This window comes from Dicentrarchus labrax, unplaced genomic scaffold, assembly GCF_905237075.1.
Source record: "Dicentrarchus labrax unplaced genomic scaffold, dlabrax2021, whole genome shotgun sequence".
Classification (NCBI taxonomy): domain Eukaryota; kingdom Metazoa; phylum Chordata; class Actinopteri; family Moronidae; genus Dicentrarchus; species Dicentrarchus labrax.
In genome coordinates this window covers 9278193-9303679 of record NW_026136716.1, presented here as the reverse complement: position 1 = coordinate 9303679, position 25487 = coordinate 9278193, and the positions used below count along the sequence as shown (strand labels likewise).

At 39.0% G+C, this 25487-nt stretch overlaps 1 protein-coding gene and 2 long non-coding RNA genes across 4 annotated transcripts; 2 read left to right on the top strand and 1 right to left on the bottom strand.

The window, feature by feature from the left end:
* Positions 1 to 1338: 1338 nt before the first annotated feature.
* LOC127378735 (uncharacterized) lies at positions 1339 to 2768 on the top strand. The gene is made up of 3 exons (XR_007888152.1): positions 1339 to 1584; positions 1760 to 1828; positions 2693 to 2768. It is a non-coding gene; the product is annotated as an uncharacterized LOC127378735 (long non-coding RNA).
* On the bottom strand, positions 2203 to 22754 carry LOC127378732 (ly6/PLAUR domain-containing protein 6-like). 2 transcript variants are annotated; one of them, XM_051427956.1, is made up of 6 exons: positions 22668 to 22706; positions 20576 to 20667; positions 17445 to 17611; positions 3669 to 3767; positions 2959 to 3089; positions 2203 to 2882 (listed from the first exon to the last, which is right to left on the bottom strand). In XM_051427956.1, the coding sequence occupies exons 3-6, from the start codon at positions 17563 to 17565 to the stop codon at positions 2703 to 2705; spliced, it is 531 nt and encodes a 176-aa protein (XP_051283916.1). In that variant the 5' UTR covers positions 17566 to 17611; positions 20576 to 20667; positions 22668 to 22706; the 3' UTR covers positions 2203 to 2702. The 2 variants fall into 2 exon arrangements, with proteins under 2 accessions (XP_051283916.1, XP_051283914.1); XM_051427954.1 differs by lacking the exon at positions 20576 to 20667 and having other exon boundaries at positions 22668 to 22754.
* LOC127378734 (uncharacterized) lies at positions 5116 to 8005 on the top strand. Its single transcript, XR_007888151.1, has 3 exons — positions 5116 to 5325; positions 7374 to 7465; positions 7915 to 8005. It is a non-coding gene; the product is annotated as an uncharacterized LOC127378734 (long non-coding RNA).
* Positions 22755 to 25487: the final 2733 nt, after the last annotated feature.

The following is a 25487-nucleotide window of genomic DNA, read 5'->3' as shown; positions in this document are numbered from 1 at the left end:
CCTTAGAGGAATCACTCTTCAGAGATTCTTCGTCCTCAGGTGACTCAAGATCTGTCAAGATCAAGTGATTCAATATACGGCAGATGAAGTAAACCATATATTTAGTCTGAGATGAACCGGTTGATTCAGACTCAGCAGACTCTGTTGACTTTGTGGGTGAAGGTGACTGTACGATTGCAGCCAACATGTTGTTCACCCTGTGGGTCACTTCTGCTGAGAGAAACTCCAGTAGCAGTTCAGACTCGTGGGATCTCTCCTGTTCGTATCCGAGCACCTCACCGAAACAGAAGTGAAGCAAATCCCCAATGCTGGCTTGGATATCTTCCTCTGTCACATAGCGATAATTACACGTCCTCTGTGAAGTTTCACTAAAAAAGAGAAGACAGTCACACATTAGTCAACTGATCTGCTGCTCTGGGCAGTGGGCAGTGATTTATAGCAGAATCTGCTGGAAAATATTTGATCAATGTGTTGGAAAGTTTGGACTTACCTTGTGATAGAGCTGCTGCTGGCGTTCCTGGCAGCCTCCTGAGCAGTCCAGCTTTCAATCTGAGGTGCCACAGTTTCTGAGACCGAGAGGCTGATTGACTCTATGATCTCGTGGCACATGTCAGATAGAAGAAGGACTGTTTTGATGTGGATTTTGCCATCAGCTATTAACTTCCACTGCCTGGAAGAAAAGATTAAGAATGGGTAAGCAAAACAAACATTTAACCAATGTGTATGTAAAGTGTATACAATTAGAATTTCTGCAACTGATTTGATTGATGAATTTTAACTATACTTACTCTTCTGTGATATCATGTACGAATAAATGGAGGATGGATTCAATGACGTCTGATGTGAACAAAGGAACATCCAAATCGCTGCACCTGAGTTCTCCTAGTTCATCCGATGAGATCTAGAAAGAAAAACAATCAATATTCAGCAACAGAAACTAAACACTGGGGTGGGACTGTAAAATAATCTACATGTTCAAAATGTGACAGCACTATTAATAGTTATGGTACTTGGTGCTCTGCAGAATTAACAAACCACCTTTTAATTCAATCTACAAGATGTCAGAATTTGATGCATTTTAAGAGCTTATGGTCAATATGAAAGTGTTGTCAAATGTTGCCATTGAAAAGCAAACAGTTAACCGTCTGATTTTAACGTACAGCAACCAAACAATTTCTCATACACTAACTACTTTTATTTTTATTATCTCCCCAACAGCTGATCCTACATAACTGGAAGACATCTCTTTTATAAATCTAATGTGTTTCATCAAAAGTTGAACCGACAGGAGGTGAAAACTTTCTCCCTGTAGCCGTCAAGTTCAACTTCTGTGTGTGTTTGTGTGATTCAAGGCTAGATTTTCTTACTTTGTAATCCATGTTGAGATCCGGTACGTTCTCCATGGATGTAACTAGTCAGTTGTTCTCGCGGTGAAGGTCTGTGTAGATCTGTTCACTGTGATCTCTGGAGCTCAGTGAAATGGACTGTACAACAGAATTCATCCTAAAGTTCTAGAATGACACATCAAAGGAACGGAACTCATCAAAGGAATAGAACTCATCAAAGGAATAGAACTCATCAAAGGTATGGAACTCATCAAAGGTATGGAACTCCAGAACATTCTATGTTCATTCAATGTTTTTAAAAAAAAACACTGAAAGCACACGTTCTCAAAAGTTACACATTTTAAATATATACACAGTTGTTTAAAAAAAAACAAAAAACATAATAATAATAATTTACATTTTTTTCCCTCCAGTTGGATGTTTGAGCTTCTCTGCACAGAATACTGCCCCCAGTGCACACACACTGAGAATGGCAGGAAAACGTAAGAAATGAACAAAATTTGTATACTAATAGATACTTCTTTAGATCCTTACAATTAAGCCATTTGAATTGATTCTTGAAGATGCCTTTTTATGGATTTTACTGTGGAAATTGTACTTATTTTGAGGAAAAGAAAAACATCAGACACAAATTATTGTTGTGTGTCAAACCATGGCTACGTTCACACTGCAGACAACAGCAGCCCAAATCTGAACCGTGTAAACAACCCGTTTACACACTGGCAATAGAAATTGATGAATAAATGAAAATAATACATGTTTCAGAATCTTACATATGGAACCTTTAAACTGGTCATTGAAAGCAAATTATTACACCCGCCTCTCCCAAAAAGTCATCAGTTGCCACAGAAAAAAATCTGATTTTGTTCATACCTTTATTAAAAACAACAAACAGTGATAACTGATTTCACAAGCAATATAATATTTACGAAACCTCCAAAAACACACACTGACAGGGTTAAAAAAACAACAGCCTCACATTAATACTGACACTTATAAATAAATTAGCAGAAAATCTTAAACAAAATGTAAATTTTGTCTGACAGGAAGAAGTAAATGGAATATGGTGCCACAGTGACAGGCTTGGACACAGGTCGTCACTTCTCTATTTGTTCAAACTTCAAGTTAACATTCCTCTGTGACTAAACTCTGTAAACTCATCATTATAAAGCTGATCTAATCAATCTGAGCAGCACACATTAAACAGTCTCAGGTCTGATGCTGCATGTACCGGCTAACACAATGACATTAGGAAATGCATTTAGCATTGTTCTTCACCGTTAGCTCATTTTTCAGTTACCCAAAAAGTTCTTCTGTTTTTTAATGATGTGACACTTCTCACGCAGAGTTTCCCTCTCAAACATGTCCAGCTGTGAAGATGATGATGATGATGATGAGGATGCCGTAGCTCAGCGTCGCAGGAAGAAGACTTCTGCTCGAGCTGACCAGAGGAGAAGTCGAGGAGAAAATGGCGCTGCTCTCATTTCTCGGCACCAACACGTTACAGATGTTCCCCTCGCAGCAGGACGAGCACACCTGATGGACCAGATTTAGATGATACAAGTATCAGGTTGCGGATGTTAGTGCAGTTTAATCCAGAGGCTCCACGTACCTGATAGCCATTACCAGACACATCAGCACAGCCTGTAAACAGACAGTCGTCCAGGGTCACACAACGCTTGGTCACAGACACACTGTCTCCATGGCTGTCCATCATGTGGAGTGTGTAACAGTATCTGGCATCTAGAAGACACGACACACCTTTATGTCTGGATTATTTTACTATTTCCACACACTCTTCCTCATATTTTAGAAATATTGGAGAGTTTGATGCCCCAAAATTCCTTTCTGATAATCAAATAGATTCATATCAGTGCTAAAACAGCACCCACGTTTGCAGCTCTCTCAATATAATCATGTGTGCTTGCTCACTAAATTCAACATACCGAAGTCTTACTTTTATATTTTCTTTATTAATATTAACTGTAATGTGTTGTTATTTTAACTTTTACTTTTTTTACTATTTTGTTTTCACAGTACAAATAAAAATGACAAAAAATAAGTCAAAATTACCAAAGCTACTTGATGTAGAATGTTTATTTAACTTACAAAATTAAGTTAGTTTTACTTAAAATTCCTGATGTAATCCGTTTGAACAATTTTTAATGAACTCATCCGGTTTTATAGTGTATGCAGATAATTGGTTTTAATATATGTGTAAATATGTAAGTACAACAGCAACAGAGGGTGCAAATGATCACAGTCTTTGGGGAGTCAGTTGAGCTGCACACATAGAAGCAAAATGAGAAAAAGCTGATGTACCTTTTGGACAGTAAACATCCGGCGCCCAGCGATTACACTCATAGTTATCTGCAGCGTCCTGACACGTAAAGCACTTGAAGCCACCGGGATGAGGCGTAGCTGTGGAGGACAGACAGACACACGTCAGCACTCTGAGTTTATGATGTCTGATACTGACATTCACTTTTTTATCTTTTTTTTTTCTTATATCTTCACTGAATCTATTATTTATGTGTGTTGACATTTGCTGCAAAAATAAACTCACTAGAAACTGCACGTCCTAAATGTATGTGTGTATTTTTTCTGTTTCTAAATAATTTTAATGATGTACGAGTGATGAATTCTTTTTACTTACTGCTGAGACATAATTTCCCTGTTAATGATCTTTTAAGTTTATCCTGAAATCTGAAACATTGTGTAAAGTCGGTTTCAATATGAGCTCTATAGACCAGGGGCGGTGAAAAAAAGCCTGGCCACCCACCTGCCACCCCAGTTTGCTGTCAAATTTAACACATTAATTGAGATTATTTCGTAATATTGTGTTAAATAAACAAATCCTAATTTTTCCAAACAGATCATTAAATTAAAGAATTCATTGATTTCTAATGGCACCATTAAATGTTTATATTCAATGCTTTTCTAATGTGCCAAAGTAATTTAATGTTTTTAAGTTAAAATATCTTCATTTGGGGGCTTTTCCCAGCAAATATTGATATATGTGTTTGTGGTTAATCAGCTATCTTTCTGCCACCACTTAAAGTCGGACGCCACCTTGTGGCCACCCCGTGAATATTTTATTTTAATTAATTAATTAATTTTTTTCTCCAAAACTTTATTTAACTTAAAAAAATAATTACAAGTTCTCTCAAAGGGAACATAAATTGCATTTATACAACAAAACATTTATCGTCTCTCAATTACCAAAAATAAAATCTCCAAGGCTTTGTTCAAAATTATAATAATAATAAAAAAGAATAAAAAAAGATAGATAAGATTAATAAAATTAAAACAATCAAAAACCCTCTTGAGCTGACCCTGCAATAGATTAATCTCTGATCGCCTGAATTATATATATATTATTTTATTTTATTTCAAAGTCATCTTTATTGCAAAAAGGGGGGTTACAATTCAGATGTGACTTACAGAAATATATATATATGTAACAGTATACAAACATATAAAATACAAACAAAGTGAAATATATATATAAATGAATTCATTATGTGGACGCCAGCCACATCCGTGCGTAACAGTCGTGCGTAATGACAGCCGCTGTGTTGGAGAACCTCGCGGATTAAACGCAGTCGGTGAAATTGCACTTCCGTTTTATTCTCAATGTCACGTGACACGTGTAATTAGGGGTGGAGCGGAAGTATCGATATGCAAACGGTGTTTGGGGGCGTTTCTACTACCATTTACGGATAACTGTGGGAGTGGAGACGAGTTCCACCGTGATTGAAATGTTTAAAATTAAACCGTGAGTCCGCTCAGCGTTTACAAAGAGTTTTATGCTTCTGGGCCCAGAACTGCTGAAAGCACTGCTGGATTGTGGATTGAATGAGATTGTCAGCAACTGAGTGAGAATTAAAAACTGAAGAGACACCTGAACACCTCTGACCTCTGAACACGAGCTCGGCCGGGAGTTGGTGGAGATGAAGGCCAGAACAAACTGTAGTCGGTAGGTATGTTCCGCTCGTGTTTGCTGCTCTGTATTTAATTAATTATTAATTATTTGTGTCAGTATTAAAAGGGAAAAAAGTCATCCTCGAGCCATCAGGGTGTTGAGTTGTTTGAGGTGCAGGTAGACGCCGAGCTCCTGCATCAATTGTTTGTTTGTTTGTTTGTTCAAAAGCACTGTGCAGGGCACCTGTCCAACATGGTTTCTTCTTGTCCACACGTTGTTCTCAACATCCAAGTGGAGCAGAACCATTTCGAGCTTGTTTACTGCTGTTTGCCACAATTACCCAACAAATGTTTGCAGAAGATTGGAAACAAACAATTCATCTAAACAAGCTGAGAGTTGTTTGAATGTGTTTCAGAAACGGTATGAGGCTAATTAGAGCACCCATTACCGCCTATATCAAAGACAAATGTTGTCCAACTGATTGAAAAACCATGTTAATGAATGTAAAGTAACAATGTTGATGTAACTGGAGAGTCAGGAGGTGGCACACAACATGGCGCCCCAGGTTGGACCCGAACCGACACCAGTATCTGATGGCGCCCAAACTATCGCTAACTTTCAAATTAACTTTCAAAGGAAATGAATGAAATCACTTTTAGAGTTGGCCCGAGCTTTGTGCTGTTTGTTGGCTGCAGGTTACAGAGAAGTTAGTTTGAGCTGTAATGTGCCTGAGGTACGTAAACTGCATGTGGAGGATCTGGATAAAAGCCTGTCAGGTGTCTGGTTTAAGAATACTTTAGGATTTAAAAAAAGTATTATTGTATAGTTTATATAATATTTATGCTGACTCGGTTTGCTGCTACTTATTTCCTCTAGATTTGGTCCCACAATCATTTATTTATACATATAAAATGAAAATGTGAAAACTAATGACGTGATAATTCAAGCACTGATACCAGCTATAAAGCTGTATCCTTTGGCACTTTTGTTAGATATGTCATTTTATTTAGAATTTTTAAATGTAATTTAGAATTTGTTCAAGAAAATCTAATGTTTAAATGTCCTTTTTTCCAGTTAGATTACTGATTTAACCACCTGTATGCAGGGCTGTAGCTCCCATTGAGGACACAAAGGTCATGTCCATATATATATTTTATTATTTTTCTGGACAGAGGTTTTGGAAAATTAGGGAGAATTTTATATTCAACAATTAAAACACTGAGACATGGTGGGTCGGCTAATTTCAGTGCTCATATACTCAATATATCAGAATCATTTTTATTGGATTGGATACAAGGAATGTGAATCCAGTTCTCTATCTAGTTTATTACTGTTAATAAAAACAATAAAACAAATAGATACATGTATATTTTTATAATTTTCTACTTATCTTTTTGGTGTTTGGTCAAACGTTTCTGACTCTGGACCATTACTCTAATACACTCAACAATGTCCTATTTACTTAAATTCTTTGTAGTTCTTGAACATTTAAGACTGAAGTGAAATTAATTGTTTGTGATTACCTGAAAGTCTAAGGGCACGGTGTAATGTTGACAGCCTTTTTTGACATAATGGTTACAATCAACATGCATATTTCCTGCTTTGCCAAATCAATAACATACTTCCTGTGAACACACTGAGAGATTAAGTCTGGGAATTGTTGTGGTGTAGTTTTATCATTGTTGTTGCCTTTACTTAAGAGTGACAAAGTACCACAGGTTGGACTTGAACCTGTGGCTGCTGTAGCTTTGTACATGGGGTACCAGCTCTACCAATTGAGCTACAAGGGAAGCCTCACAACCTACTCTGCAATTGAATTCTGTCTGTCACATCCACTCAAAATAGAAATTGTGTTTTTAATAGGACATGGCTTGTACGCTGCCATCAAAACTGCAGTGAAGCAGTTATTGCCTTTACTTGTTAAGTCAGGGAAGGAGTGATAAAGTGCTACAGGTTGGACTTGAACCCATGGCTACTACAGCTTTGGTATATGGGGTACCAGCTCTACCAATTGAGCTACAAGGAGGCTTCACAATGTACTCTGCAGTTTAATTCTGTCTGTCACATCCACTCTAAATAGAAATTGTTTGTGTTTTTACCAGGACATTGCTTGAACGCTGCTGCCATCTTGACTGCAGTGAATCCTGAGCTCTTCACATCCTCCTTCAAAACATGGGAAGAAGACTACTTAAAGGTAACTAGACTGTCAATGCAAGTGGTGGTAGAAATAAAGTTTTAATTAAGACTGGGAACTGTTCTAGTATATTTTTAATGTAATTATCAAATCAAGATGACATTCATTACACACGGACTATGAATATAGGTCTGTGTTCACCACTTTACCTTTGCCTGAAGAGAACGGACAATCTGTAGTTGAATTCTCTCTGTCACGTCCACTTAAAATAGAAATTGTTTGTGTTTTTACCGGGACATTACTTGAACGCTGCTGCCATCAAAACTGCAGTGAAGCAGTTACTGCCTTTACTTGTTAAGACAGGGAATGATAGAGAGTGACAGACAATAAAGTGCTACAGGTACCAGCTCTACCAATTGAGCTACAAGGAGGCTTCACAATCTACTCTGCAGTCGAATTCTGTCTGTCTGTCACATCCACTCAAAATAGAAATTGTTTGTTTTTACCAGGACATTGCTTGAATGCTGCTGCCATCTTGACTGCAGTGAATCCTGAGCTCTTCACATCCTTCTTTAAAACATGGCAAGAAGACTGCTTAAAGGTAACAAACTCCACTTCTCCTGTGAAGACTCTCAATTTAAGTGGTGGTAGAGATACAGTTTTAATGCTTCAAAGTACCTCAATATGCAGGAGACAAAATATCAATAGTACAAGCAGAGACCACAGCGCCTATACTCATATCGGTGCTGATAACGTTGATTTTTAAGGCTTATGTGTAAGCATGAGCAGTAAAATTCCAAATGTGTATAAAAAGTGGTTGCAGCCTGGAAGTACAACTTTAATTTAAGACCACAGCCCATATCTCCTTCAAAAAGTTTAATAAACCAGCTATCAGAAGTGGAGCATCCACATGTCGATCTGTTCTTGAAACCTAGTACAGATACATGGACAAATTACTACCTTTGGACAAATAAAGGAACAATCATGTGCCTCGCTTGAAGCTGCTTATATAGCATTTTATAAGCAAGTTCAGTCTGCTGTTTCAGGAAGTGAGTGACTGTGTTCATGAGATGGTTCTCATATGTAAGCGTTGGCTCTGCAGTCTTCAGGTGGATCCCATGCCCTCTTTGGAGAGGAAAGGGCCGAGTGAAGAACCTACAAGTCATTTAGGCCACCTCTCTTATGCTGCCATGAACACCCCCTGAATTGGAGACGCCTCCACCATTGTCAAACAGAGCCCACGGCATCCTCTCTAGGAAAAAGGAATGCATGTAAATGGCCATCAAACACTATCGTGCAGCTGTATGACCCTGAATTCGAGGGGGGCTTGTCCTTTTGTAATTTTCAGAGACCACACCAGCTGGGAGGCCCAAAACTTTTGCTCTGGTGCAACCACTGTGACCAACAAGAGCCAGAAACTGAGGAGGATTACAGATCCCAACCCCAGTAGTTTCAGCTGGAGGATGAAAGATAAGTTTGCAACGTGTAACAATCTCTCATAGCTTTTAATAAACAACCAAAACCAGCTTAATTGCCCTGTTAAATAATCTTACAACCCACTTCATTCAAACTTGACAGTCGACGGTTGATGAGGCGATTTGGACTCAAATGAGATGTTCCAACTATGCAACTATAACGCATTTGAAAACATTCAATGTGTTCCTATTGTGGAGGAGGTCGTGTCAGAAACATTTAATCTGCTGGATCCATCTCTTAGGGATGCCAAGTATCCCACAATGATGAATGTGTGGAGTAAATTCCTAGTCTTGATTTAGTTTCCACCCAACCTTTTCTAGTCTTCTGCCTTTCTGCTTTTAAGTATCAGCTGAGTTACCAACTGCTACTATTTCCTCAACAAGAGGCTGAGGTGGGTTTTCTGGAAGCAGAGGACATCATCAGGCACTGTTATAGGACCATTCAACTTGCACAGCTGTAGACACAATCCTATCCTCTCCCCTGGAAATTAGCTTTGGCTGCTATCTGGGATCTTACATTGAAGGTTGAGTCACAGAAGCTGTTTCCATGTTTACTGCTACTGTTTCCTGAACAAGCTTTGGCTATCATCTGAGATCTTAATTTGAAGGCTGAGTCACAGAAGCTGTCTCCATGTTTGCGGCTACTATTTCCTGAACAAGAGGCGGGTTTTCTGGCAGCTGATGAGTTCTGATCTTGTGATCTTGTGGATTGGGAGAGATGCTGCCCTGAGGAGCATTGCTGTATTCCTGAGCATCACATTTCCAACCCTATTGTCATCCAGGAGCTGCAGCACCTGCACTCAAGCTGTGTAGTACAACAGCTTAGAACTGCTTGTTGAGGAGGGGACACTCTCTCAAACGCTTCCCATGGTTCTGATCCCACAGCTTGTGCTCGAGTGTATGCAGGCATTTCCTTTAGAGTGCGCCTTTTGTTCTTGCAGATATTCCTGCTTGCGGGCACAAGGTTTCACTACAAACAGTTACTAAAGCCACTCCTGCAGCCTGACCGTATAGTGCGACTGTTAAGAGCAGCCTGTTGAGAAAGATGTCATCACAAGCAATATGCATTGTGCAAATCCCACGGCGCGCCCTGGACGGGACAGTGGTACTCCCTTGGGAACGCATTGGTAATCTGACAGGTATTGCGACTAGCGGGTACTCGTATCATACACTCAACCACTAGACCAACTCTCTCAGCCTCATCATATTCATCTATGTGTGTCCTGTATAACCTCTGTAATCTCTCTACAAATAGCCTACTCTTGAAATATCCAACATGAGAAACAATGTGATAGAATTTAGTAGAAAGTCAAACTCTGAGTTTATCATAATGGCACTTCAGTGTTTGGAGTCAGACTAAGTTGCTTTAGTTTTTATTAACAAGAATGTCCTTTTGTTGAATGAAGGCCTGATCTATTAATATGGTCTGAAAGCACAAATACCATCACCAACTTGAGCTGATGGGAGGAGAAAATGGAGGAAGCCTTAAGAGAGTCTCTCAAACAGGTACTGGTGGATAAGTGCACTGACAAGGTATAGAAGACCACAGGGGGAAGGGGCATGGTAGTGGTTGAAGAGGCAGGAGCAGTGGATTAGCTCTATGGTTTGTGATTGTATTGCTGACAACTGAAAGGATGATAAATGGAATTGGGAATTAATTTTTGAATTGAATTAGACTCTCCCTGCTTTATGTTAATACTAATATAGTTACAGGCTCAAATGGCACTCTGGTATTTACTGAGTTGCTGTGTGCTGCCATGAGAGGATCTATCCTGGCTGAGGCACGAGTCTTCTAGATCAATATACGGAAAGGGACCACGCTCAACTATGAATGCACCCCACATGACCTCTTCCCACGCGTCAGTTTTGTGCATTATTTACCTGTTGATAAGCGTTGTTTGCTTGCCAGGTAGACCATACGCAGCTTTGACAGGGGGAAAGATGGTCCTCTGTGACGGCTGTACTTCAGAATGAGTGTAAAGAATCCACTAGGCCTAAAGTTGGTCATAGCTGTACGAGTGTTCTCGAGACAGACTATAGTCCAGATCAAGGAACATACACAACAAAGTAAATACCAGTGTGTTGTGTTTCAAAAACAAAACCTTGAGTTGTCAGCAATCACTTCACTTCAAAGAGTCTTTATTTTGGACGCTATGGGGCTAAACTACTGCTTCTCCATCTTAAGCCACTATGATATGATGCAAAATGTCCTCCACAGTCACTGGCTTCAAGAACCTCCTACCTCGACCTCCATAGTTACCAACTTAACCTTCAATTTCTTGCCAGTGCATTCCTCCACCAGTTCCTGTTGTTTTTTTTTTTTTTTTGAGCTTCCACTTTAAGTTTTCCTCCAGTGTCTCCTCCCACGGGCCCGTCAGCTGAAGTATGACGATGTTCTTTGTGCTTGTAGACCAAATTAACAGGTTTGCCTTGAGTAATGCAATAGCAATCTCCAGTGGAGATGCTTTAAAATAAATGCTTTAAATATAAAGACTGTCTTTAAATGCTGGAGAACTATAAATTCAAAGTTTGACTTTTTAACTACTCTGACACTGCCTCCCATTCATGGTATTTCTAAACCAGGGTTTCTGTAGAGAGCACAGAGGTTATATAGAATACACGCAGGTTAATGGGATAAGACTGATGAGTTGGTCTACCAGTTGTGTGTACAGATACCTTTACCCACTATTAGGAATACCTGTGAGCATGCCAACACATTCTTAAAGAAGGGCCTATGTCCTCTCCAGTGGGATCTGCACCATGGATGGCGCTTGCAAAGGTACTCTGTCCTTGACAAGCAGTCCTTAATGGTGGCACTACATGGTCTGGGCACAGGAGTTGTTCTGGTGACTGTTTGCAGTGACACCTGGTACCCACTAGCAGGGATACCAGCATGAACATGGACACAGTCTTCAGGGAATGTCAGTGTACACTCCAGTGCACACCGCAGGATCAGCACCATGGATAGCGATTGTGAGAGCACCCCCTTTTCAGTAAGCAGCTCCCAACTGTCACTGCATGGTCTGGGTGCAAGCACCGCAACTCCCAGATGAGATCGGTCAGGAGTGTGATGCTCAAGAATACAGAAATGCTCCTCAGGGCTCCATCCCTACAAATCCACAAGATACCTGACTCTATTTCACACCCAGTAAGAGTCCAAGAGCCAGTGGACGGAGTAAACAGGACCCTGGACCCGGCGCGAAGGTGAACCGGGAGCAGCATTTTCAGATCTATATGACTGAAAGGAGAACAACAGAAAAGGAGGAAAATATAAAACTAATAACAAAGTAACAATTTTATTTACCACGAGAGGAGGTCTTTGAAGTTCAACATTGACCATGGGACAGTTGCGTTACATGGTGCCACACTGAAAAGGATGATCTCCTCTGTAACCAAGCCCTTTCTCAAACCCATTCGTGAGTGTTTGCAATATGTAAAAAGAACTGACACAGTCCAGTAAACCTGTAAAGTCGAGTAGCACCAGCATCAAAGGGAGGAGTCTGAAGGTTTGGTTGCAGGAAGTCTGACAGTAATGGACAGACTGAAGACAACTCTGATGTGATGACAGAGGAAAAAAGAACAAATAACTACATGTTGATTTGGACTCAAAGTACCTTAACCAGGTAATTATCACACACCTTACTTGACTTACACCACAGAGAATATGCTTTGTACTTGCTATACATCGATTCTAGATGAAAGAACTGCTATTGACAGATGAAGCAGTTAGACAGTCATCACTGCTCTGTACAGTGGGTCCCATGGGTATGGGGCAGATTCCAGCACTTGCCTTTTTGGTATCAATGCAACAAATTAGATGTTGTAACAGTGCAACTTCATTCATGATTTCATAAACAAAACCTTCAATTGTCTTCAATTCTCCGTCTTAAGCCACAGACATTGCAATCCCCTCTGCCACTACTACGATGCAGAATGTCCTCTACAGTGACCGGCTTGGAGAACCTGCTATAAGCCATGGTTACCGACTTAACCTTCAATTCCTTGCTTCAATTCCACCAGCTCTTGTTTTTACTTTTAGCTTCCACTTGAAGATTTTCTCCAGTGTCTCCTCCCACAGGTCCGTCAGCTTTAAGTATGACAATGTTGTTTTGTGCTTGTTAACCAATTTAACAAGTGTGCCCTGAGTAATGCAATAGCAATCTCCAGTGGGAAGATGAGGCATAATCTGTGCCAACACATTCTTAAGGAAGGGCCTATGTTCGCTCCAGTGGGATCAGCACCATGGATAGTGGTTGTGAGAGCACCCCCTCCTCAACAAGTAGCTCCCATATGTTGCAGTACATCGTCTGGGTGGAGGCACCGCAACTCCCAGATGAGTCGGGAGTGTCATACTGAAACTCCTCATTGCTTCATCCCTCCAAATCCACAAGATACTGGACACCATTTGTCACCCGTTTAGTTTATAGTCCAAGAGCCCCTAGACTGGGTCAACTGGAACCTGGATCAAGCACACAGGTGCAGGAGGAGGAACATTGTGTGGGATTAAATGAGCAGCCTTGGAAAATCTCTAAACAACCACCACAATGTAGATGGAAGAAAATCTTATTGTCTACTTACTAGCTTTTTCTGAGCTCTGAACCACATTTCACCTTTTTGTTCCAAAGGTCAGGAATCATTTTTTTTCTACTCACCATGAGAGAAGTATACCAATGAGTCCATTTTAAAGTCAGCTGACAACAAACCAAACAATTAACACTCAACGTGGCAAAACTCAACACTGCTTCTCTCTTGGCATCTCCCAAGTGTGTCAGGTCAGTGCCAAACAAAATAAAACCCTGTCCCAATAAATGATGTAACATCTCATCCCCAACTGCTTCTTGGACACACTATAATCTACCAAATTAAGCGTTCCTGGTTATGAAAAGATGCAAAACTATGTCAGAAGCTGCTTCATTCTTCCATGAAAAGCCGCGGTCTACAAAAACAGCTCTGGCTATTGCTAAGTAATCCAACCTACAGCCAAATATCACAAACTAAAGTGTTAAGGTCCACTGGAGATACATGGAGTGGAAGTCAAGGTGCTTTTTCCGAGGAGTTTTAATGGAAACTACGTTATCTACCCATATTTGTGGATTACTACCCCCGTTGGGAATGCCACGCAATGCCAAGCAACATCCATGTTCTCTGGTTTCAAACAGCAATGGAAAAGGACACAACAGAAAAGGAACTACAAAAAACATACACATGATGAGTGGAACATCAAAGACTGTCTGTCTGGGTAAAAGCACATTCCTGTAAGAAGGCTGACAATTCCTTGCCAGCAATATCTCGCCAAGGTGGAAAAGGACAATGTGTACAGTAAAGTCAGTCTGCTGAAATATAATAGGGTAATCTGAAGAATTTGGAGAGGAGTTATGGATGTGGCTTAAATTAAACCCTTCTTACCCCACTGCAACAGGGTAGGGAACCATGTTTTCGAGACCTCTATAGTTTGTGTGATGTGGTGATGCCACTTATTATTATTATTATTATTATTATTATTATTATTATTATTATTATTATTATTATTATAATAGTAATAATATAATTACAGTTACTGTCAGTCTTGACTCACTTACTCTCTGCAGACTGTGTGCTCTTACTGTTAACATCCAGATGAAAATAGTTTAGCACACCGAATAGGGAACTTCATCAGGTAGGCTACTTAATATTTTTAGGGGGCAAGTTAGAACAGATTTGTTGATACCTAAATAGTCTTTTTTTATTTTTTATTCACAATATTACAAAATGAAAATTGCAAATTCAGTATCTAACAATTCAACTATCTAAAGTTGTAGCAAACAGGTTGCCATCTACAGGGATTCAGGGGGAGCTTGACTTCTAACAAGATGAGCTGCTCTGAAAACATGGGGGGGGTCTCTAATATGTGATTTTTATTTGTCATGAATCTATTATTCTGTGTCTTCGTCATCATGGATTATGCATACAATTAGTTTATTACTGATAGGTGTGTGTGTGTGTGTGTGTGTGTGTGTGTGATCTTGTTGTTGTGAGCTACCCCGCGAGCTGTGGTTTAGTTTTCACACTGAGTGAAAATAAATGATGTTCAGCATGGTTTTCCATCTATCCGTTATCAATAACCTATCATTTGCCGGGTCATGGGGCGCTGGAGTCGATTCCAAGCCGACAGCATTTATTTCTGACTAACAACTATCATTACTGGTGCACTTTTTTTTTTTGCTTTTGACATTTTTTCTCTTCATTCATTCAAACTTAGATCATATTAATGTATATCTGTTTGGGCGTTGGGGAAATGGCGGTGGGTACTTTGTGACAGCGGTCACTACATTAACTGATTTCATCATGATTGAATCAATATGCCGATTTAAAATTATTTCTATTATCGACTTATGATTTATTTATATTTATTTGCTTGTCACCATTTTTGTGGCCATTTATTCCGTTCAGTTGCATTTATTTCTTGTCGTACCCTTATTGTGGAGGGGAAAAAGGAACCTGATGAGGCTTTCGTTTGTTCAGCCTAACCTCATATTCCAGTATGTGTTTGATGTTGGTTTTTGATGGGGGTATCAATTTGTTATTTCTGTAATTCAGTGTATGACTTTTAAGTCAAATGAGCCACACCACCACTTTCTGTCCCCATCTAGGTGGCTAGCTTAGTCAAGACTGAGAAAGGTAAGTTTTGTTTGTCCACCGTGTCCTTTTCTAGGGTTCATGCTGGAAGATTAAAACTTGTGAGAGGTCAGTTCATCAAACCACAGGCAGCTGTGGAGGTTTGGGGGGGGGACTACAGTTCAATCGTGTTGTTCCTGAACTGCTTATCTCTTGAAACTTGCCTTTTCTGTGGTAAGCTCAAACGGAACTTCACCACTGCACTTGTCCTAACTCTTTCATCAGTTTAAGGTGGAGGTTAACGCCACCAATGTGCAGGTAAGTCAGTTCTCTCCCAAAACTCCGTCACTGGCATGATCACCTGGGACATCACATGTCAGGTAAAGTGGTCACACCAGCAACTCCAGCCCCCCCAGTGGGTGTTGTGCCAATTGTTTCTTTGTCCCCAGAACATCTGTGCTTTCAGGTGCTTTTTATTCCTCAGGTCAAGCTGTTCATTGCCAAAGAGACTGCACAGCTTATGCTTAAACATATGGTCCACAGACCTGGTCTTCCCAGGTATCTTTTGCCTCTCCTCAGGCTCCCAAATCCATCCAGATTCTAGCTCTTGATACAGGTTTGTTCATCTCTTTTCCCGAGCAGGAAATGGGAGGTCAGCTATCGTCTCCTCTGCACCTCCACCTGCTACCAGAGGGCAACTGACTGCTGCCGTACCCCCGACTCTTTCCAGTTTACAAAATGTCCAACCCTTCCTGGGGTCTGGAAGTCTGTGCGGTCAGCTTCTCTCTTTTCCCAGTTGGCCGTCTGGCAGGTACACACAGACCAGGAACTGCACACATCAGCTCGTGGCCGTGAAGCAGCTGGTGTATCAACACTGTGGCATGTTTTATTAGTGTGACTGCTCAGTCACGCTATTGTTTTATTTGTTCTTTATTGATGTGATTGCTGATTCAGCAACAAAAGTAATAAATCTGAAGCCTGCTGGCGTGATGCGGAGTGTGTCTGTGTTTTGAAAAACAAAGCCCACAGTCTGGGATAATGCTCATCACCTACGTAACGGATGTTGCCAGGTTTTTTATATAATATTTGTTTTCTGTCTGAATAATCATCTGGTTACTGAACTGCACTGACACAGTGATCAAAGAAGAGTCACATCTGTACTGGGAATCAGGCTGTGTTTTAGCTGGGACAGCTCTAGGTCTCAGGGTCAGCCACTTCTCAATCACAGGAACAAAACCTGTTGCAATGTCTTCAACAGCAGCTAGAGGGCGACAGGGTAGCCATGGATGGATGGATGAATGGATGAATGATTTTAAGAACACATTTCTGGAACTAGAAGGATCTCAAACAAAACTAAATGCGTGTTTCATTATTCTGATCCAAAGTAAATGCAGCTCTGTACGGGGACACAACGTGTCATATTAACTAATCTTGCACACACTTTAGTTAACATTGTGATATTGCTGCATTATCAGGCTTTAATGCTGTGCCTTTTTTTTTTTTTTTCTTGTTTCATGCATCCACGGTGGAGTCCACCACTGACTGCATCACCAGCTAATGGCAAGAAGTGGAAGCTAACATTGTCCCTGACAGTAAAAGTATAGATGTGTATTTCTTTACTGAATCCTTGTTTGTACTGTTTAACATGTTATGTTACAGTTCATTGTTTATTCATGTCCCCCCCTATGTGTCTCCAGGCTAGCCTGTGTGTGTATTTAAACCCTCTGCATGTTTCATTTGTTGTCCATTTAGTTGTTTGTTCAGCTGATTTGTTTATTTCTATGTCAGTACAAAATAAATAGCTTTTGCTTTCGACACCTGTCTTCTAGTGTCCTTGGAGCTTGGTCCCTGGCAATGTTCGATTATTGATGCATTTACACTAGTGTGGCTAAAAATGCCTCTGGCAATATGGTTACAGTATTTTTACAGTCAAAACACAAGTTATGCAAATAGTGAGGTTATGCTCATACTTGAGGGATGCAGCAGGATGATATCTGTCAAGGAGAAGTCCCGGGACTGGACAGTTCTCTGCCAATTAGCAATGTTGGTCATTAGCAGGACCCAGGCCAGTGTTGGCCAGGCCTCCATCATTGGTCCAAAGTACTTTCATGCACTTTTCTGTTTGGGCAGGAAAACACTGTGGGAGAGAAAAGAACGTAAGCAGACCAGATAAATCCCCAGGAAGGGTACCTGAAAATGGAATTAAGCAGTAATAATCCAAATTGCAGAATATATAAGAATGGGTACTATAGTAATGTTTCATCACTTTTCCACATAGAATAAGTACACTGAAATATATATATATATATATATAACTTTTTTTTTAAAATACAAAATTAAAAGATGTGTATATGTCATTATCTCATAGTTGTAATGAGTGGAGAATATGAAAACAAATGTATTTTTTAAAGTCTAATAATGTAAGAAATTGCTCTAAAAGTGATCAGCTGTTTGTGCTGCTCATATTGGGAGCTTTCTTCATTATTTAAATATCAAAAGAAACCCTACCAGTCTACGCTTTTCCTCTCAGCATCTGTCCCTGGATGTAAATAACTGCGTTACAAAGGACTGGAAGACTTATAACTATTAACTTTATTTCTGACATAAACATTAGTAATGTTTTAATTCCAAGCCCTTTTTGCCCACAGGGAATTTAGCCATTAGTCCTTGCTTGCCAAATGTTTTCTGTCAAGCAAGGGGTCATTCATTGGTAGTGCCAAGTCAGCATGTGCATTGTCTTTTACTCTTGACTCCTTTAAACCGGAGATTGCAACAGCAGGTATGCTCAAGGAGGAAATGTCCCCCTCTAGACCTTCTTTACTTCCAAATCAGTTCCTTGACTAAATAGATTCACTGCCCCATTAATAAAATGCCCACTGCTGACCCTTCAGAGGAGGAAATTAGTCTTCTGGTCCTTTTTAAAATGTGTAACAGTGCTGTATTGCATTGCACTATCAAACTTTTGATTAACATTTCCTACATTAGTGACGATTACTTGAGGTACTGTAATGGAATAAGTCTCGTCCTCCTGCAGTAGTACAAATATCTCCTGTTACAAGTTTTTATAAATTGTTTTTAAAAGTTGTTAAACCTTTAAAACCACAGTCTGAGTTAGGCTAACAGATACAGGAGTTTACAGTGAGATAAAGAGTCTTTTAAGAACGAACATTCCTCATTATGAGACAGACTTTACTGAGGAATTCAAGAACTATCCTCTTAGCTGCCGTGTTAATCCTTTTAAACATCTCTAAATCAGGGGCAACTGTGGCCACCGTTGTGCAGAAGGGGAAACCGTTTTTCATTCCTGACTCCAAAGGAGGAGCTGACAAGTCCGTGACGAACATATACCATAAAGAATAACTCCTCAACATAAACATAGCCTAAAGGTTTGAACTACTTTCAGAATATCCAACAGTGTATTACTTCAAACGGTGCACGATGGTGCTGTGAAATGTGTCATCTCAACGCCAGCAGATCAAATAAACTGGGGACATTCCAGTTTGTGTTGTCACTGTATGAGTTTAATTAATTCACGTAGTCTTTTAATATTGAGAGAAGATCCCCAAGTGCCTTTGGTTTACAAAGATTTAAAGCAGTACTTGTTTGTGTGCAAGAAAAGTGTGTCATTGATATAACAGCAAGCAACAAACATCATCGGCTGTGCTACATGCTCAGGAATTAATTTCATTGTTATTGAGATTTAAATATACACAGGCTACACTCTATTATTATAGCATTGATGGCAGTCTTATTACTGTTAGTAAAAAAAATAGCATCCGTTTTTAATTTCCTTTTTCATTTTGTTTCATTTACCTCGACGTCTCATAGTATTCAGTTACAGTCCTGGCAGAGCGCTCTCTAGCAAATGTTCTTAGATTCACTGAGATGTCAATCAATAAATTAAATACCAGATGACCTGGTTTTGCCCGTGAATTGAGATCAGTAGATTTGTGCAAGATCAGCGACAACTTCCACTGCCCCTGACTCTATTTTATGTTTTATCCCCGGGCATAGTGGGTTGTAAATGCTTGTTTTCTTTGCATTATGCATGCCCCAATAAAACTGATCCACATCTTTGCTGCAGAGAGAATAACCATACTGTCCTGCACTGTGTGCTCAAACAGCATACTCTGAATCCTCTGAAAGCAAAAGCCACATTTTCCCTGGTTAGAGCTTCTAAAACATTAATATTTAATGGTTTCTAGTGTCCTGTGATAGTAAACTGGATATCTTTGGAGTTTTTGGACCAATACAAGACATTTCAATAGGTTTACACTAAATGCTAAAGTAAGTTGAGGTTTGAACTTTTTAAATTGCAGCATTGAAACAAATGGAGCCAAATCTCTATATTTGCATATCTTTGGACCATGGTAGAAACTAATGACCACAAACAGAAAGGTCTGGAAACCCATATGTGTCTTTGTGACGTTACTCCATACAGTGCGTTTCCTTAGTTGTTTTTCAACACCATCAGTTAAACCTTGCTTGCACTACAGATGATAAATTAAATTCTGGAAACGCGGACTAATTACATAGAGTATTATTTGAAACGATTCAGTCTTTCAGTTCATGGGCTTGCATTCATTAGAGCACTAGCGCTACTGTATAGCTCATAATGATATGCTGCACGCTGAAAGGAAAACTGGAGATTAGCTCTCCAACTTTGAGCTGTCTGATAGATGTCTGGAGTAAAATTTGGGGTTGAGTTTGAGAGGCGGGGATTAGGTACAATGGCTCCCTGTTACAACTGGAGAGGGTTTATATCACTCAGGGTTCAATCAGCACTGACCCAACTCCTTCGGGTCCCAGTTAAAAGGCCACGCAGGCCTGAAAGAATCTGAAGGAGAGCAGGTTTTAAATCTTCCCGTCTCCCCTGACAACAGGGGATAAAGTTTGTGAGAGTGTTTTCCTACCAAAAAGTAGTTCTTTACTGTAAATTCAGGCATAGCAACGATGCATCCATCTGAACAAAAGTGTCACATTTTGTTTACATTCGTTCTCTCATCCAGAAAACACGTTTAAATAAGTTTTTTAAAAAAGAACAAGATTTAAGTTTAAAATACTGTTTTGACTCATGACCGAGCTTGTGACCTCTTCATACCAGAGATAAGTTGGGTTTGTCTGCTGAGTCCAACGCTATAAATCCATCATCAGAAGTTCAGAGGTTAAGTTGTGTTTTCTGCAAATATATTACTGCAAAAAATAGACATAGAAAAAAAGATCAAGTTACTTCCAAGAGAAGTCTGATAGAAGTCATAAATTGATTACTTCTCACCCTCTGTCCGCGGGCAGTGCTGTGCTGCCTTAAAGTGCTGTCAGAGATAACATATTTATGACTAAGACACACACGAATGATCCCAAAACATTGTAAATATTACTGGGAACGTCATCTTCATCCAAAACCACAATGAAACCTGATGGTTGAAAGTGATTGTGATTATTTTATATTACGAAGGAATATTTAGGGAATAGATTTATTAGACATCAGCTGCATACTTGTATGCATTTTGTCTCACTCGTCTTGATTTAAAGCTCTTATTTGCTTGGAATTTTTAACGGAAATATGCAGATGGACAGGTTTAAAACTTGTGTTGTACGGGAGAATATGAGGAACACATGAAGGCAGGATTACCGGTGGACATAACCAGAAATGGTTTAAATACTTGTATAATAGTGTTCAAATACCTTAATTCAAACTTGAATACATCAGATACTGTATGGTCAAACTACACCGGCAGCCTTGGTAGAGAATTTGCTTACCAACAAAGCTAAATGAAGTGTTAGAAAAGCCTTAAAGTAAGCATAAAGCGATCTAGGCTTCTATATAGTAAAACAAAATGTTAAATTTGAACTATTTGATGCTTTAGATGAAGGATAATTACTCCACGTCGGTGATGCGTGTCAAAAGAATATCCTATCAAGATTTAGGCCACCAGGGTTGCCTTTTGAAGTTCAGCCGATATCCAGCAGCTCACTTCTATCGACCAGACACATATGGCAGGGGCTTAACTTCTGCCGTGTTTTTCAGTCGGAGATGCATGACTGCACTGTGGAAATGACAGTAATATGTGTCTGAATTCTTGTGTCTTAAGCTGTTTAACACTTCACTGTTGACTGAAACACCAAAGCACAGAGCGTCATAAATTAAATATTTAATCGGACATAAGGTGGAAGTGTTAACTAGTCTGCTTCCCAAGCATCTCCATCTGGGTTTACTGAGTCACTCCATGACTGTAAGATTTTTATGAGGTCCTTGCTGAGCTGGCATCTCGTAAAATGTCTGACATCTTGTTTTTATAAGGATTAAAAAGGTCAGGATGCTCTTAATGAACATCTATATAAACTTCATAAAACACCTTTTTTTTCTTCCTCATGCAGCAGTGGAGGAAGTAATCAGATCCTATAAAGTAAAAGCATGACTCAAAATGTACTTCAAAGGAGATAATTATGCAGCATGTCTTCTTATATTACACCGTTATATACTTTATTAGTGGGTTTCAGTAGTATTTTGATGTTGCAGCTGGTGGAGGTGAAGCTGCCATTGGTTGGGTAGTTTAATCAATTATGCATATATAAGCCTATGTGCTGTATATTTTATAAACTGCACATTTTTGTTTAAAACTTGAATCTTTAAGAAGAAGCCAGATATTTCTACAATATTTATAAAGTAGTGTAAAATGGAAATCAATTACAAATTTAGAGTTTCTCAAACTGTACTTAAGTAACCATTATCTAGGCTACAGTATCATGAATTAACAGTGCACGGTGTAAATATGTAACTCTGTAAATACAGTAGGTTTGAATTAAATGACATTAAATATGTGTGAAATACACTGGTGTCAGCGTACATGTGATTAAAGATTTCCACTCACGCTGCGCTTCAAATCTCAGCCACTGCACGTTAATTAAAACGGCCTTAATAATTAAAAAGCCTATTTATGGGACAGCCAGCGCACAATAAAACACATTGCTGCAATATTAACATTAAGGGATTAATAACCTCTTTATCCTTTTGTTAAAAAGAAAGTGTCACAGTATTAAACTGTATTCGTTGTCCGTTCATCGCGATCATTATTAAGCCTGGGTTTCAAACACAATATCCTTAATGATCTTAAATTAGCGCTTAATTACACTCGTGCATTCAAACTTTATATTCACATAATGAGTCTGCGGGACTTTATAATGCAACTTACCGGCTTTCTGTCCTCGATCAGCCCGCAGGAGACTCGCAGCCCTCAGTGTGCAGATGAGAATCAAACTCTCCTGCAGCTGCTCCGTCAAACTGAGGGAGGGGGTGCTGCTGCGTCACCGACACGTCACTACTACTCCCATCAGCAACCCTGCAGCTGGACCAGTAAAAGATATATACATATATATATATATATATATATATATATATATATATATATATATATATATATATATATATATATATATATATATATATATATATATATATATATATATATATAGTCTAATTTTATCATTATTAAGTAATACTCTTTTCTTCCCCTGCGCTACATTCACCTGGCAGCTTTAGTTCCTTACACATTCACATTACTAATTTAAAATATAATCAACAAATAGATTGTGGTGTATTATTATAGGATAAACTAATTAAAAGCAGCTCTATCTCTACATTACAGAATGCATCAATAATTATGATCCAATTATATCATACAGGGGCCTATATCAGTCTGATGGGTCATTCTGCTTGGTGAATACTTTTACTTTTGCTACTTCAAGTACATGTTGATGCTAATAATTGCCAGTAAACTACCTTTACCTGTATTTCTACACTGTTGCATTGGTATTTTTACTTAATTTTAAGGTCTGAGTACTTTTATGGAGGCAAATATTGCACTATTTCTGACAGATGTTACAGATTCTGATTTTAAATACAAAACATATATGACCGTTATTTAATTATTTAATTTCATGTTTTTTGATAAAAACCTACCAACACTTAAATTTAGCACCATCTCTATGCATGAATGTATCAGTATCAGTTAACTATCCACTAACATAACATTTAATAATAGTTACAATATTAGAATAGTTTCTGTCTAAATATTTATACTATTTAGACTTCAGGCATGTTTTGCTGATAGTCCTCCTGTACCTTTTACTTGAGATTTTAAATGTAGTAAATAAGTAAATATAGTAAACGAGTACCAGAATCAATGACAATGATGATCAATATACTAAGTTGTGGTTTATGTATGACAGTTATTGTCAATTCAAAGGTCAGTCATCTGTTTAATGAAGCTGACTTTAATTACTAGTTCCTTTTTACATAAAAATATAGATGCTTGTCTGATATGATGCAGTACTGCACTACTAATTTAATCAGTAGTATTAAAATCTAAAATTGGTTTCATATTGACAAACTAAAAGATTAAAATTATTGTATTTGTTAGTAATAAAATCAGAATAATATAATATTCTATAATAATAAAACACTTTTAAAGAAGCCATTCTGCATAATGAGTATTTTTTTAAGGTGCTGAATGTGTAAACAATGTATGTGTGTTCAATGGCTAAAAATTCTAATACAAATATTATTTAAAATACATGAAATGTTTCTCTAAATCTCTTATCTTTACTGGTTTACTCTCAGAAGAATATAGAGGCATGTTGCTCTCTACAACACACAACATGGGGTGCTATGTGCAACCAATAGTAATGAACATGGACTTAATTAAGGGAAAGATCAGTGTCTCACATGTAAGATTAATGCTTGAAGGCTCAGGATCAAAAGAGATCAAACAGCAAATCCTCTCTGCACTTTAATGAGCATTCATTATTTCTGCAGGCAAATTACAACAAGACCCTCCAAAACTATGCATGCCCTACAAACCGCTTGCTTATTCACATTCCTTGAGTGAAACACATGGTATGCAGCCTGTGTGGACAGACTCATACATAGACTCAACAGTGACAGGCAGCAGCCCTCTGACCTGTGTGGATACGGGATCCCTCACAGGGAAGCAGGGAAGGAGACCGCAACCCTTCAGGCCCTTGTCAAACAGAGGAATTTTAGAAGCATATGCACACAGATGTGCCATAATATCTGGACAGATGGCCGGTCCGTCATGGAAAAAGCTTTCAGCAGCACCTCAGGAACTCGCACTCTGCTCGAATAACAACAACAGACAGCAAAAGACACGTAGAGGATCAGTCAAAATATACAGTGTTCATGCTGGAAATATGCGATGAAAGGGGGCAGTGACAGCTCTCCTGCTTTAGTTCATGTATGACTTGGTTGTGTGACATGTTCTTGGTTTCATACTCTTTATATTATGTTGTCAATCTATTGATCTAATGTTGGGATGTTTGATGTGTTTTACAGATTGTAATGTCCTCTGAGACAAATCTGTGAATTTGGGCCTGTTTGGATAAAAGTAGACTTGACATTACTTGACTGAAGAGGCACCGTGCAGATTATCAAGAGCTTTTGGGGTTTTTACCATTTTAAGATTTAGAGCTGAAAGGATTAGTTGATCAATCAATTAGTCCATCAATAGAAAAATAATCAGCAGCTAAATCCATCCAATGTGTTAATACAAATTTAAAGTATGAATGTCAACCTTGATTTTATTTATTTATTTATTTATTGTAGTTTCAAGCCTTTCTTTTGTCTGTTTTAAATCACTGGTCAGACAAAATAAGTGATTTTACACGTGCAACAGGACAGACAAAGAGACGATTTTTTTCTTAAAAGATGTAAAATATAATAAAACGTTGACTGCACATCTAGAAAGTGCATGAAGGGAGGAGGAGTGTCACTTCGGGTAGCCTCTTTATGTCTTTTTAATCGTGATGCTGGGGTTATGATTACGTTGCTTCCATTATCGGACAAACTCCTCCCAGCTACTTTGCTTCTTTTCCGCGATGCAGCCAGGTCAAAGGCAACAGCCCGAGTGTGGAGCAAAGTGGCCGAGCTGAGGGACCCTAAAAACATCTCTACAGGGCCTGCTTCCCTCGGATGTCTGCAGAGGAGACTGCCAGCG